The 14,490-nt window shown below is 36.1% G+C and overlaps 2 protein-coding genes across 6 annotated transcripts in view; one reads left to right on the plus strand and one right to left on the minus strand.

Moving 5' to 3' along the window:
• Positions 1-4,881, plus strand: part of ago (F-box and WD-40 domain protein 7) — a 30,610-nt gene extending 25,729 nt beyond the window's left edge. For both annotated transcript variants that reach the window (XM_028187308.2, XM_028187306.2), the window contains one exon: positions 33-4,881. In XM_028187308.2, coding sequence (XP_028043109.2) covers positions 33-319 — 287 coding nt within the window. In that variant the 3' untranslated portion in view covers positions 320-4,881. The remainder of the gene's footprint in view (positions 1-32) is intronic.
• Positions 4,882-6,741: 1,860 nt separating this feature from the next.
• The window catches only part of LOC114252812 (protein bric-a-brac 1), a 360,826-nt gene continuing 353,077 nt past the window's right edge, over positions 6,742-14,490 (minus strand). For 3 of the 4 annotated variants that reach the window (XM_089731553.1, XM_028187464.2, XM_028187465.2), the window contains 3 exons: positions 13,699-13,962; positions 12,779-12,948; positions 6,742-12,108 (listed from right to left, as the gene is read on the minus strand). In XM_089731553.1, coding sequence (XP_089587679.1) covers positions 11,647-12,108; positions 12,779-12,948; positions 13,699-13,962 — 896 coding nt within the window. In that variant the 3' untranslated portion in view covers positions 6,742-11,646. The remainder of the gene's footprint in view (positions 12,109-12,778; positions 12,949-13,698; positions 13,963-14,490) is intronic. The other variant, XM_028187466.2, reaches the window with a different exon arrangement.

Below are 14,490 nucleotides of genomic sequence, written 5' to 3' on the forward strand. Positions count from 1 at the left end.
ATTATATATATATACGCGACAATACGTTACAGGTACGAACAAACATCAATCGGCCGTCACTTGCCTTCAGTCGTCGAATCGCTTCGTGATCACGTCCTCCGACGACGGCACCGTCAAGCTGTGGGACGTTCGAACCGGCGAGTTCATACGGAACCTCGTCGAATTGTCGTCGGGCGGCTCCGGAGGCGTAGTCTGGCGCATCAAGGCGTCCGCGACCAAACTCATATGCGCGGTCGGCTCTCGTAACGGAACCGAGGAGACGAAACTCCTGGTGCTCGACTTCGACGTGCCCGGGGCCTGCCGCAAGTGCGACGAATAGCATCGACTGAATCAGCGTCGTATTAGGCGCTACGCCAACTTGTACGCCCCCTGGCACTGCTGATTTGACCTCCCCCCCAACCCCCCTCGACACGCGCACGATCAAGCATTAATCAAAGACATTTACCAAATAGAAAATTAGTGCCCGCTTCTGTTATGTCCCTCGTGTTCAATGGTGATTTGTTATGATCCTGAATATCCGTACTTATACTAGCTGCTTCGTGTCTTGCTAATTAAACGTGAAAAATCAAATCTGTACTTATTAGAAACATAAAAGATTATTAAAAAAACAATGGACTCCGTTATCCTAAAATATGTAATAATAGATAAAAATAAATAAAATATATTGTAGCAATACAACTAACGTATCGATATTTTACGAAATGACACCCTGTAATATCATATCATCAACAGATACTGTTTTTACTAAATACCGGAACATTCTATTTTCCATACAGCGTACGGCAAAGAAGAGAAAATTTAAGAAATGAAAAGAAAATTTATACATATTAAATTTCTATTGTTGAGTCTTAGCAATCGTAATAAACTTTAAAATCTCAAATTTAATTTTATAAAACATCTATCCAATTTGTTTAGATACGTTAAAGCTGACATTAGTTGACTAAAAAAATTTTTTTTTAAATCTTAAAACAGACACTAGTTATAAATATAATATCATAAATATATTGTCAGAAATTTTCCACATCCATCACTAATCGATTAATGCATTCTCATTATCTTCAGCACTTAACACTATTCTTGGTAAAGATAAATAATAAACAACTGTTTCAGAATTTGAACTTCCATGATCTCTTGTAGTACTCATTATTTATAGTCTAGATATTATTGGGATCCCTCCATTGATTGGTACTCCGAGCAAAACGTTCAGAATATAAGTTTATAATAATTTTTGTTATTTTATATTATTATTATAATTCTATTTATACTAAAAATACAAATGTATATCAGCTATGCGAAATTTGTGTTGTAGAGAAAGTTGAATAAAAAATAAATTATCTATTAAATTACTGCCATTAAAAGGAGTGTCAATCAATAATTGTATAGTTTACCCTAACGCAATGTAAAAAGAGTCGAATCCGTAATATATGCAGGACACGAAACTCATCGGACACGAGGGCCTCCTTTGAAACTGTAGCGTCGTTTACGGACAAACGAATCGTCCACGTACGTATGCGTACGCACATGCACGTGTACGTACGCACATGCACGTGTACGTACGCACATGTACGTATACGTACGCACAGGTGCGTGTACATACGCACACGTACTTACGTGGTCTATGTCTCGTCTCAATGTACCGTCTCGTCGCTCACTTGTGTTCTAACTGAATAATTCATAGAAATGTTCACGTGAATCACCATATCGTGAAAACTGTTCATTCTGAATGCGAGTGAAGATTGAATGTGGGCCGTTTGTATTCTTAATTTGTGAAATTAACTATTTAAATGTTAAATGTCTGATAGTTTTCGGAGAACAAAAAAAAATATGTATTGCACACGTCGCGTTTTTGTTGTACTTTTTAATGTTTATTGTAACGGTGAGTGTTTGAATGTTGCTATTATTCGATTGAATTGGCTTTAATGTTGAATGTTACTTGAAATTTTATACATATCTAATTGATTTCCTTACAGTATAAGGGTATGCTTCTAAAAGTACAAAGAAAAACGATAGCAATATCTGTCAATTTGTGTTTTTTTAAAAGCTTCTTTACGGCTTTAGAATGTTAAAGAATTTTAAATGTTTATTATTCCATATATAAAGACGCTAGTTTGCAAGCTAATGCAATATTGTAACGTTAGTGCCCATTTATATACAAGTTAGTTTATAGTAACGTTATCTCAATAAAAACGCTTCGTGTGACCTTTATTACTGTTTAGAATTTAATGTTAAACATCCTATGTAAGTGTATAAATATTCTAAATAATGGATTTAATAATATTCTAAAATGCTTGATCGTAATATCGATCTCTAGTGCAACGAACAGGCTACAGGCAGGCGTTGGTTCTTGTCGAAATTGTACACTTGACGTGCAAATAATCGATCACATAAAATTATATTGAGAACATCCGATCGCCCTTCTATATCGATTATGTTGGTCGCGAGTGTACCCTTAGTGGATGTAACTACCCACCGGGACTTTACTAAGAGGTAAATGGACAGTTTTAAATAATAATATAATAAATATATAATATGTTCAGAGTAACTCATGTGTACACAATATATAGTATTCACTACATTCGATTACAGTACATGCCATTATGTGTAAAAAGCGTTTAATTCGAAAAAAGAAAAATATGTTGGTTATGTTAAAATGTCGCTGCAATCGCTTTAGTTTTATTTTATCAGTATCTTTCGAATATACAAAAGCCAAAACAATGGAAAAAACGTTTTTTTTTTTAAGAAATCTTTCATTCGGTTATATCTTCGATTGATTGCCTTAGTTAAATTATTATTATATTTCAACTGTGCAAATCGTTTCACTGTTTGGTAACAATTTACAGTTTTATTATAAATTCTTGTGAACACGTCATTTTTTTGGTGTCATTGCGTGTGTCAGCTAATCTTTCGTGTATTTTCGTAACAATATGAATGAATTGAGTTTTGTAAGTTAAAGAAAATAACATTGACGAATACATATGTCCTTTTAATAAATGACGAAGGAAAATTTTAATTAATAATTTGTGTATTTTTATAACATTGATTTAATTTGAGCTTACCGAAGTTCAGTATACTGTTTTACTTTTCGTTTATTATGTTTCTTACTGCTGCGATAATATATAATGTGTACTCATATATTTATATATTAAAAGACAGATTATATATAGATACATCTATACAAATATATAAACCATTTATAAATGGCCAAATCAGAATATATTTATCGCTTTGAAACATAACTATCTAAGTATGATTAGTACTCACCATTATAATCATTTACCGAATTTTAAGGAAGTAGTAACTTAATCTCATGTAAACGCCGTGTTAAAATAAATAAATTGATAAAAATAAATATAATAAAAAAAATCAAAAAAAAAAAATCATAAACGGTTAAATAGTTGTCCGTAGCTATTATATTATTATGTTCATAGTTTTTAATACTTCTAATGCGCCAGTTCTAAGACGTTAATTTTATTGAAACAAAACTTTATTTCACATATATTTTAACGTGTCGAATGTTTCTGTCTAAAGTAACATGTGACGTATGTTTTGGGAGGTTATATTGTAACTTTTTTTTTTTGAAACACTGATGTTCCGTTGTGTCAACAAAACTCCGTTTCCGTGTATACCGTAAAGAAGAGCTCGAATACCGGATGTGGTGTTTGAATAGACTAGTATTATTATTATTATTGTATTGTTTCTTGATCAGTATAAAAATTGTCTACTCAACACTGGCAAGTATTAGTAGCTGTAATAATAATCTAAAAAGAAAGGCTCTCTGCGATGAGAGTCGTTCAATTATTGGAAAATACCATACATACAAATCTCGTATCCGTTTCACCGTATTGTATTTTTAATAATATTTGTATATATGTATTTTTTTTTTCATTTCTTGTTTCTTCAAAAGGTATTAAAAATGGGCGTTACTTGTGACTAAATAATATCGAAAGCGGTATTGTGGCTGTATTGTTAAAAATAATTAAACGAAGACTGAAGCGTAGGTATAGTATATTTAAAGTATTAAATTTAGACATCTACTGATACATCACACAATATTTCGTTTTTTTTTTCCTTATTGCTAAGCATAATATTTTATATGTATTACTTTCTTGTTATTAGTTTGTAGCGAAGACGACTAATGTCGCATAGGTAATTCTTCGACAATTAGTTACGGATTTATTAATAGATTAGTTTTTACGAGTAATGTTTAAGTTGTATTTGTCAATGCCGTAGACATTATGAGATTACAAAATAACGTATGTGTTCTTTTTTCTTAATATTTATGTAAAAATGTTGTTGAAACTTACAATTTTACGAACGAATTTGATTTTTTTATTTAAAGTTGTTTTATTTTTACATCTGAGGAACGTAACTTGATCGCGTAATTATAAAGTCGCATCACAATATTTATAATCGTTTACTAAGTAGTTCAAGCTGTCACATTTGATTGTAATCATTTTGATTGTTTTATTTGTAATCTCACACTGTGTATGAGTGTTTTTAAATAGACAAAAAAAAAAAAATGTAACACCAACTTACCCTTTGTGTGTACGTAGGGATGGCACGTGAGCGACAGTACCGTCATTATGTATATTAATTACTTTTTAATTTTTTTTTCTTTAGGTCGATGGAAATAAATTGTTATTTGAATCACAATTGTATTGGCTTTTTTTTCATTGGACGCATTGTGCGAGGCGTATTAATTCTTTGTCTTAGTTTAATTTAAATCTCTAAATGCGTTCCCATTATTTTTTCTTAATTGGAATTTGCCCTTAGTGTATTTTTTTTGATCAACGGTTTTCAGTTGTTATTATTAAATTTTAATTTCCTTATTTTTGCGTTTAATATAATGATTATTGATTAATAAAGTTCATTCGTTTTCAATTTTTTGTTGGTTTTTTTTTCGCAATGTTTGCATATTTTTCCTAGTTTTACCAACTCTGTCCGTGTAGTAAAATATTCTATTTTTCTAAATGAAAAAGTACTTGATTTTAATTTTTCAAATTTTTCTTCTATGAAGGTTTCATTTTCATCGCCATGATCGAAATTTCAAGAGCCTTCCGTATTGAAAATCGTTCTGTCACTGAATAGATCTAAAATACGGTTCTCTCTCGCCTTCCTCCTTGCGTAGATAATCCTCAATGCAGAGGTCTGTGGTCTCCCTAAACCCTCCGGCCCTGCCTATTCTCGGCTGCGCGGATGGCATCGTGAACTGAGGTTTTTAGAGTAGAGCGTATCTGATCCGACCAGCGTACTGGACGTTACATTTAGGTCTACTATGTTTATAATTCGGAATATTGATAGGCCCGACATTATTTGTTCACTTTGGTGTTTTTATTATATATTTTTTATTGTATATATGGTTCGACGAGCTCACAGCCCACCTGGTGTTAAGTGGTTACTGGAGCCCGTAGACATCTATAACATAAATGCCACCACCCACCTTGAGATATGAGTTCTAAGCTCTCGGTATGGTTACGGCTGCAACGTCCTTCAAACCGAAACGCATTACTGGTTCACGGCAGAAATAGGCGGGATGGTAAAAACCTACCCATGCAGACTCACAAGACGTCATAATAGGTGAAGAGGTGCACCTGAGACCGTGCAGCAACGTTCCCTACTGTGATCGCCAACCGGTATTTAGGTACTGGTGGTTTTGTTTTTCTTTTTCCCTTACGTAATCGCTGTTAGCCTAAGAAGCCATTCCAGCTACTCTCGGAGAACTGGTGGTATAGAGTATAGTAAAACCGCATGCAGCTCCATTCTATTTATATTTACAGAGAAGCAGTGATGCGTTTCGGTTTGAATTGTGTGCTTAGTGTGAGTTTTTTAACGTTCTCGATAGCGTAAAAGTAACTCAAATTTGTGTGCAGTTGGAACAGCGCCCCTAGCGGCAAACGGAGGCAAACGTTCCAACACCATACAAACAAATTTGAGTTAACTTTTACGCTATCGTGAACGTTAAAAAACTCGCACTAAGCGCACTGATTTAATACCTACAATTGAGATTTCGATATCATGGTTGGGTGGCAGTTTGTTTGGGGCTCACCGACTCTGAATTATTGAGGAAAGTTGTCGCGATTCGAACAATGAATCTGGCTAGACCCAGGGTAATGATGGTCTGTAAAGTATAATATGTCGTATTTACACTGCAGTGCATCCGTACCCGAAATAAGTAAGTCAGGCGCAAGAGTGTACCTATCTGTTTTGGATCCCCGAGAAGCTGTGCAAGTTGACTATTGAAATTTAAAGGCCATACCATATCAACATATGAATTCCAGTACATAAGTTCAGGACTGCTCTAGCTCAAAGCAAATTTGACCTGAAATAGTAGGTACTTCATGAACTAATACACAAGTCAATAGACCGTTGGAGGCACCCCTGACATTTGTTTAGGGTCCTTAAATTACGTTTTGTTTTAGTAATATTCTTGTTACGATAGCCGAATTGGCATTTGCATAATTTATGTACTTAGCACCTATTTTTTGGGAGCAACAGAAAGCGCTGGAAAGTCGTTTCAACCTCTATGGACGTTTATTTTTGTGCCTATAACTTCTTACTAGAGTGGGTACTTTAATTTTAATGCCTTTTTAAGCAACTGAACACGTGGCCGACATTTGGTCCCCAATAAGAGCACCTCTAACAATTTGTAAATAATATTTTATAGTTATATAAATTACTTTATCTAATATAATATAATATTTGACCCAGGAATCGGAAAAAAAGGTTAGAAATAAAACGACATTTTTTTTTGCTCTATTTGTATATTTATTGTATTCAATCCGACAATGTGATGATAACAAACTTAAATAGGTAATAATAAATTGAGACAGTTAGATACACAATAATAATTTAAATAATCGATCGTCAATGAAACAATCGCTATTACGGATATTGTAAATTATTATAGAACATCAACTAATCATATTGAAACACCAATCGTAAGAAGTTGTACTTGACAAAACACTGCTATCAAACATTTATCTCACGTTATAGAATTTAATAATTACGGTATTACATTAACATTTAGTCGATTATTAGTTTAAAATTAACATCAATAACGTCAACTACAGCCATACATTGATACACAGCAGTAAATATAAGTATTAATGAAAAAAATGTTCCGTCATACACATGCAGCTTGCTTACATTACTGCAACTAAACATAATTTACCAACTATTATACATAACAAAATGTTTAATCAGGAACACAATGTGATATATTAATAAAGAAAAAGAATAATCTTAAGCAACAGTAACTCAGTAAGGGATTCCGTCCGCATGCGTGACAACGCCGCGTCCCGACAACACAAGCGCGCGCACGATGTACGACTCATTATCTTGAACTAACATTTATTTTATACATTAAATTAAATCTAACATTAATGAATAAGTAGACTGTAATATGAATTTGTTTTTGTGACCCCTATAACATATGTACCGTGAGATTGCAATACAAGATCTCTTAATATCTCAGTGTTCCGCCAAAAACTTAAAATTTATAATACTGAAACACAAAATCATGAGTTACATAATCTGTTGAAATGTTGATATGAGTCTTGTTTAATACGAACTGCTCACGACATTTAAAAGGGAGAAATATTATAATGTTGTCGCCAAAATGGTTAGTGACATTGTAGTCACAGGGGCGACATAAACAATACAGCCTATTCTGAATCTAAACATTTTATTACAGCTAATCTTTGATCTAAACACACATTAAGATTGACATCTAGAAACATTGAAGTGATATTCATATTATATTATATTTAGTTACATTTACGATTGTTAAAGGAAAATTCACTATAGATTCACAATAGGCTTTGGTGGATAAAACATTCATGTCAAATGCAATATTTTCCTGAGAGCCGAAAGCAATGGTAATACTTACATTACAATACCTTAGGATACCCACCAACATTACTACATAACTAAACAGTCATCAAGTTCACAAGATCGTATTATAATATAACTTTTTGGTAATAACATTTAGACTACGCGGGCAGGTTTGATACATTAAAATATTTTGAGCCCGTCACGGCGTATAATTAATTAAACTAAACAAAAAATATAAATATTATAAAATGAATATTTACTAGGAAATACATAAAAAATATAATCACGTAAAACAAACATTAGATCATTATTTTTTAAAATACATTTATCACATACAGTATAAGGAAATGAGAATATTTTTGTCATGTGGATAAAACACACAGTGTGAATCGCCAGTAATCATACGTAATAAAATTAACTTTCTAAAAAAATATAATTGTATTTAATATTAATTATTACGGACCAAAACCGCCTCTTTAGGTATGCAGTAATACTATCGTATTATAATCATTTATCGCGAAATAAACGTCAGCTAATACATTCATAAATAAATTACAACTACAAAATCCACATTGCGATACGAAATATATGAACTGACCGTAAACACAGTTCTTCGAATGGCACTTTGCTATGTCTGTATTCCAATGGATTTTAGTAATTAACTTCGAAATAAATAAACAGTATGATAATACATTTTTGACGCCGAATATCTCAACAAATACTTGCCTCTCAGGGTATTACCACATCGGCCGAATACATATTTAAATATATATTAATTTATATATTTTTCTATATAATAGTCATATGTATTTAATTTTCATATAATAATTTTGAATTTTAAATATCCTAACTCTTAGTCAAGCACGTTTTAAGCGGACTAGTGGCAGCAGCTCGACGCCTTATTTTGTTTACGCTGGCATAGTGTTTAGCGCCACGCGCCACCACCCGTCATGTCACGTCACGTTGCGTCGCGGCATATCACGACACGCCACGCCACGCACCGCCTGCTGCCACTGCTCGCCTTCTGCCTACCTTCGCCGCACATATCCCAACACTTACTGTGGTCAAAAATTTTGGAAGGCACTTTCTACTTTTCAAAAATTTTAAATTTTAATTTTCCTTTTTGAACACATTAGCCTAGACTTATACAATAGAAAATATGCGTAGTAACATTTACCAATAATTACGCAATTCATCCGAAACGTATAGGCCATATAATATTTTCAATAATTTAGGAATTCATCTTCACATTTCAAAACGCGTAGCCAAATACATTCAGTGCTTGTTCTTGACCTGAATTGCGGTTAATTTAATTTTCAATTAATTCTTTTTTAAATAATTTGGTCTTTTTTATACACTAGTTCCAAACTTTAACCGAATCAAGTAATGCGAATACCAAAATAATAATGAAGTATCAAGGCCACTTGGAGACTTATTATAAACATGCTAGTACATGCGTATGCGACGAGACTTACCCGGGAGCCAACGAATCGACACCCTCCCCACAACACAATATATTAAATATTAAAATGCCAACGATCTTTGCCAACAATATCTAGATGGTATACCCTTGCGGCAAGAATGTATATTTATTTTTCACCGAAACATTTAAAATAATCTTAGAATCGGGGAAGATATTCATAAAACAAATTTGTACATAATAATGAATAGTTCCAATTTCGCCCTGCGACGGTGCGGACCGCCGCCACTACACACAGCAACACAGCTAATCTAATTAGATTGAAATGTTAAACCTATCTACGCTTAGGTATTAGACCAAAACGCCTGAATGACGTTACATTCAGTTTTGGCGATTAAGGTGCTTCTAAAACTAACGCGGAGCAGACACGACTATAATGCTGATTATTTAATTAAAATATCATATTTTAACGTTTACGGACAAACACATCGAAAGCATTACGTTTAATATTCCTAAAACGCTGCGACACATGTGTGCCATTTATATAATATGTGTCCAATGTAATTATTCAAAATACTATTATAATTTATATGAATTGAAAATAAACGCTGACGGAGTCGACAGTACAGTTTATCAGACTAACTATTTGAAACTGTATATAGCTCTCTTGAAGATCGAGACATATTGATATTTTAATGAAAAGCGAAGCTCCGCGATATCTTTGTATTTAGGCTAACATTTGGAACGAACGCTATTGGCTAAGGATACAACTATACATTTGGCGATCACTAAGCCCACTCGAATGTATTGCCAGAGGCGACTACAGCCGGAGCCGGACTTGTGGACTGAGTTAGCGCTGTCGGAGTAAGCCACCGTGCCGATTGCACATCGTATCGATAATACTAAACACTGGCGAGCGATCACATCGACCCCTACAATTAAGACATCGCAACGACCGGGAAGTGTACGCGGATTATTAATACTACGGTGATTGTTCTATCAGATGCATATCGAAATATACGACACGATTATTGAATCGATAACGGAGCGCTAACATCGATACCCCTAAGATCAAGCAGAGTACATTCATTACCGCTAAAGACAAACGGATATTCGTTTGAAGAAAGAAACAATTACACATCAATTTACACACATCTAAAGTTAATTTAATATTAAATTCTTACACACGTACACGTAAGGGGGATCTCTTTGAAACTTTAGGTATACCAAACAGTCTTTTGGAATCGGGCCGAATAATATAATTTTGACATATCTACACATTCACAGATGATTCTATATTTGTAACATTTATAATTTAATCTTAAAACATTAAACGCTACATATTACACGAATAGAAATATATTATGTATGCACGTGTATGTATGTGTGCTTCTACACATTTAGGTCATCACGTATACCAACACACTACAGAGTGAATAGTCGCTTAACAATAGCCACTGGAAAATATGTTATCCACCTCGGACACTGGAACTAAACTCGAATTTATCGTAATAAACTTTAAAATAAATAAAATTGAAATAAGAATAACAAATACAGCTATTCACTCCGTACAATAAAAAAAATCATATTTAATTACTGCGATACTAATGAGACTCGCTTTATTGTACAAGTACTCAAAATGATTTATAGAAATAAAAACAAGCATATTGCACGTCTGAATAATGCTTAATCGAAATAAAACGTAAAAAATTAAATTGTAAACATAATTTTAATTAATTGCATTCCGGGATTCCGAGCTGTTCGAATCCCTCGCGTCCCAGATCAGCGCCACCTGTGGCCGGAATGTTGCTTCACATACAATCACATCAATTCACGTCATGTCCGAAATAATTAAATTGCTGGCGGCATCTCAACAAACACACACCGATAAATAAAACTAAACATTAAAGACTACTACACAGCGAATATAGTATACCTAGTGTATGTATCTCTGAATAAGCAGCTTGTCATATTTTGCCGTCAGCAACTTTTTTCGTTTTTCACAAGAAGCTCAATGTTTATTTTTTGATAAACACAATGTCTTTATAATTCTCTCGTTTGAGATGGCGTCCGCAAGTTTGTGTTCTTTCTATTAGGTTCATATTAAACGCACACATATAATTTGAAGAAGGTTTCGTGGGAATTCTTGGGTGTTCATTATGAGCTCCCTGCGAAAAAATTTCAAACGACCGCGTGCAACTATTTTATGATTATTTATTTGATCGAAGCTTTTCAAGTTTCTCAGAGCTAAAATTATTTGCACGCGGTCGATAGAAATCGTTCCACGTTTAGTAGTAACGCACGGAGTGAGTGTTCGGGACGAAGTAGCGGTAAGCGGGCGGCGGCGGCGGCGGCGGCAGCGTCTGTGGAGCCGGCGCGCCCGCAGCCTCGCTTCATATCATGTCGGAACGGTCATCGGAGCCATCCAGCTCCATAGCACCGGCGGCCTGTCCGTTCCGAGTCGGCACCGGTGTCTTTGGCGGTCCCATATCGGTCATTTCCGGGATAATGTCGCGTTCTGCATAGCGACTTTCAGGTCGGGGTGATATGAACGGGCGGAATGGATCGGCGGGCTTCGCGGCCTCGAGCGTCTGGCTCGGGGAGCACATTGGTGACTCCAGGCTCGCGGAGAGCGGTGACGGCAGCCGCGGTGAGTGCATTGGCAGCGGCGGCAGGCCGAGTGGCGGCTGGTCCTGTGGGCGCTGCGCTGCCACCACCATGTTGCACATCTGACGGCGCAGCCCATGGGCCACGGCGGCTACGGCGGCGGCGGCGGCAACATTTGGAGACACGCGCTCTTCGCGTCCATTGCCGACCCCCACCGCGGTGTATGCAGTCGGTGTCGGTGATCCATCCTGCAACAAAATATCGAGCGCGTGAAGTCGCTCCCGATCAACATTAGAACATTCAGCGAGACAACGGATCCGATCGTTTTATAACTCGGCACTGTAACTGGTACACACAGTACAGTTTCAAATATTTGCAAGCCATGTTGTAAAACGCTCGTCGTCTGTTGTTAGCGTGAACGGCTTCTGATCTAAAATTGCCCGCGACACGTATTGTTCGTATGTTAACGTGCAGTCGTAAAGTTCGAGACATTAAAATACCACAAAATAATAGCGAACCCGCCGAGCCGATTAAATACAAATATAGAACTTCGCAACAGCACATTCGCAATACAGCAGGAAGAAAGAGACGTAACGAAGGCCACGATAAAACATAAATTGGTTCCATTTGAATCGCGACTCGAATGGAACGCACATCAAAACTGCCACACGAAGTACTCTTTTTAGAAGTATTCTTGCATCGACGTCGAAACTTTGTAGCACGTAGTTCAAGTGTATATGTTACAAGTCAATTCAAAGAAGCTACGAAGCGTCTCCACGTCGATGCGATGTTTCATGAGTAAGGGGTCAGTACACACTGCACAAGACGAGTTCGGCGCTCCTAGAGCAATGCGCCGAGCGGTCGCGTGCAATGCTGGAAACGGGACACTGGGAGGTGGTGTGCTGCGTCAATACTAACCGTGATGGCAGGGTACGTCGGCAGCTCTAGTTCGCGGAGATGATGAGGATTAGCGTGCGGTGCCTGCGTGTCGCGGAATACGACCGCGCGGATAACTCCACGGATATGTTCGTCGGGCCAGACGCCCAGCAGAATCCTTTGTGGGCGACCGCGTCCTTTTGGTCGCAGATCTGGAATACCCCACAATAATCAAATGTGAACACAAAAAAGCATTCGGAGCCAAGATTGCTTATTGCGAGAAAATTACACGATACAAAGATACCCCGAGTAAAATGTGTGTGTTAGAAGATTGATTTAATTCATGACAAAGGTTATCAGGAGTTCATTGAACGAAAAAAATAGTGCTCTAAATACATTTAATTGATAATTCATTGAGCGTGTCTTTAAAATGCTTAAAATTTAAATGTAATTATGGAAACACTATGTCATAAATTTGTCTTGAAGTTTCGCTCGACTTGGCTTTATATCGTGTACATTCCCCTGAATAACATTATTATAATAAATTCATATTCTAGAAACACTTAAAACTGAAATACATATTCATGAAGTTTCATAGTATAATCGCATGTTACAGGAAATTCTTAAGTCTAGCAATCGCATTGCAGATAAGTCGCGGTGCTAATGCATACTTAATATTTTACGCCCGCACGTAATTACGACTAATTGAAATAATTTACGTTAGTTTGTTTTTAATTTTGTTGAAACCCGTTTTACTGGTCAAGTTCTGTAAGTTAATCAAGTTGAACCAAAGTGCCGGTCCATTATAATATAGTTATAACCAGTAATACGGCTTCACGAAAGTCGTTTATTCGTAGTTGGATGGGAATTATCTTTTGAATGTGTTGAAATAGCACGCGATTGTTAAGCGCGTGTTTATTCAGCACACTAATATGTATAATTTGGGATCATACTGTTCATACCTGCTCCACCATCGGCGCTGGGTCCGAGCATGTTATGGACGCGGTTGGCATACAGCACGAACGTCGGGTACGGGATGTCGTACTTCCTAGCCGCTTGGGAGAGAGACAAGCCCTCCTTCAGCACAGAGAAAATGGCCTCAGCCATAGTTTCTGGCCGCCAGGACTTGAGAGGACCGCGTTCGCGGAAACGCAGGTTGTGTACCAAGTTCTGGTTGGTGTTCCAGCATTTTTGCCACATCGACTGCAGCTGGTATTGGTAGCTGTCTGAAAATCGAAATTAATTTATGTTAGTCAAATACAAAAAAAAAGTGATTTAACTCTTTTTCTTTGGGTTTTGTGGCGCTTCTGATATAATTCGTCATTATTTTTGTACAGTGACAGAAACAGTTTTCGAGATAGCAAGATAGTCTTGGTATTGTTGGTGATGATAGTGACGATATTATAACATTAACAGAATTGCGATTAAGAACATGAAAGTCGTTTAACGTTAAAGAGCCACAGAATCGAACATTGTTCATGTATCAATTTGTATTAAGATTTTTATTTTAATAACTACCTGCACAGAAATGAGGTTGTTGAGGGAGTTTTTTTTTTCAATTCTGTGACACGTCGATTCTGTTAAATTTTTTTTTATTGCCCTTGTAGGCAGACGAGCATACGGCCCACCTGATGGTGAGTGGTTACCGTCGCCCTTGGACTTTAGCAATGCCAGGGGCAGAGCCAAGCCGCTGCCTACCTTTTTTAAAGTTTGGATAATTCATTTTGACCCTAACGCCAATATTTCCACTTCTC

Source organism: Bombyx mandarina, chromosome 01 (genome assembly GCF_030267445.1).
Source record: "Bombyx mandarina strain Sakado chromosome 01, ASM3026744v2".
In the NCBI taxonomy this organism is placed as follows: domain Eukaryota; kingdom Metazoa; phylum Arthropoda; class Insecta; order Lepidoptera; family Bombycidae; genus Bombyx; species Bombyx mandarina.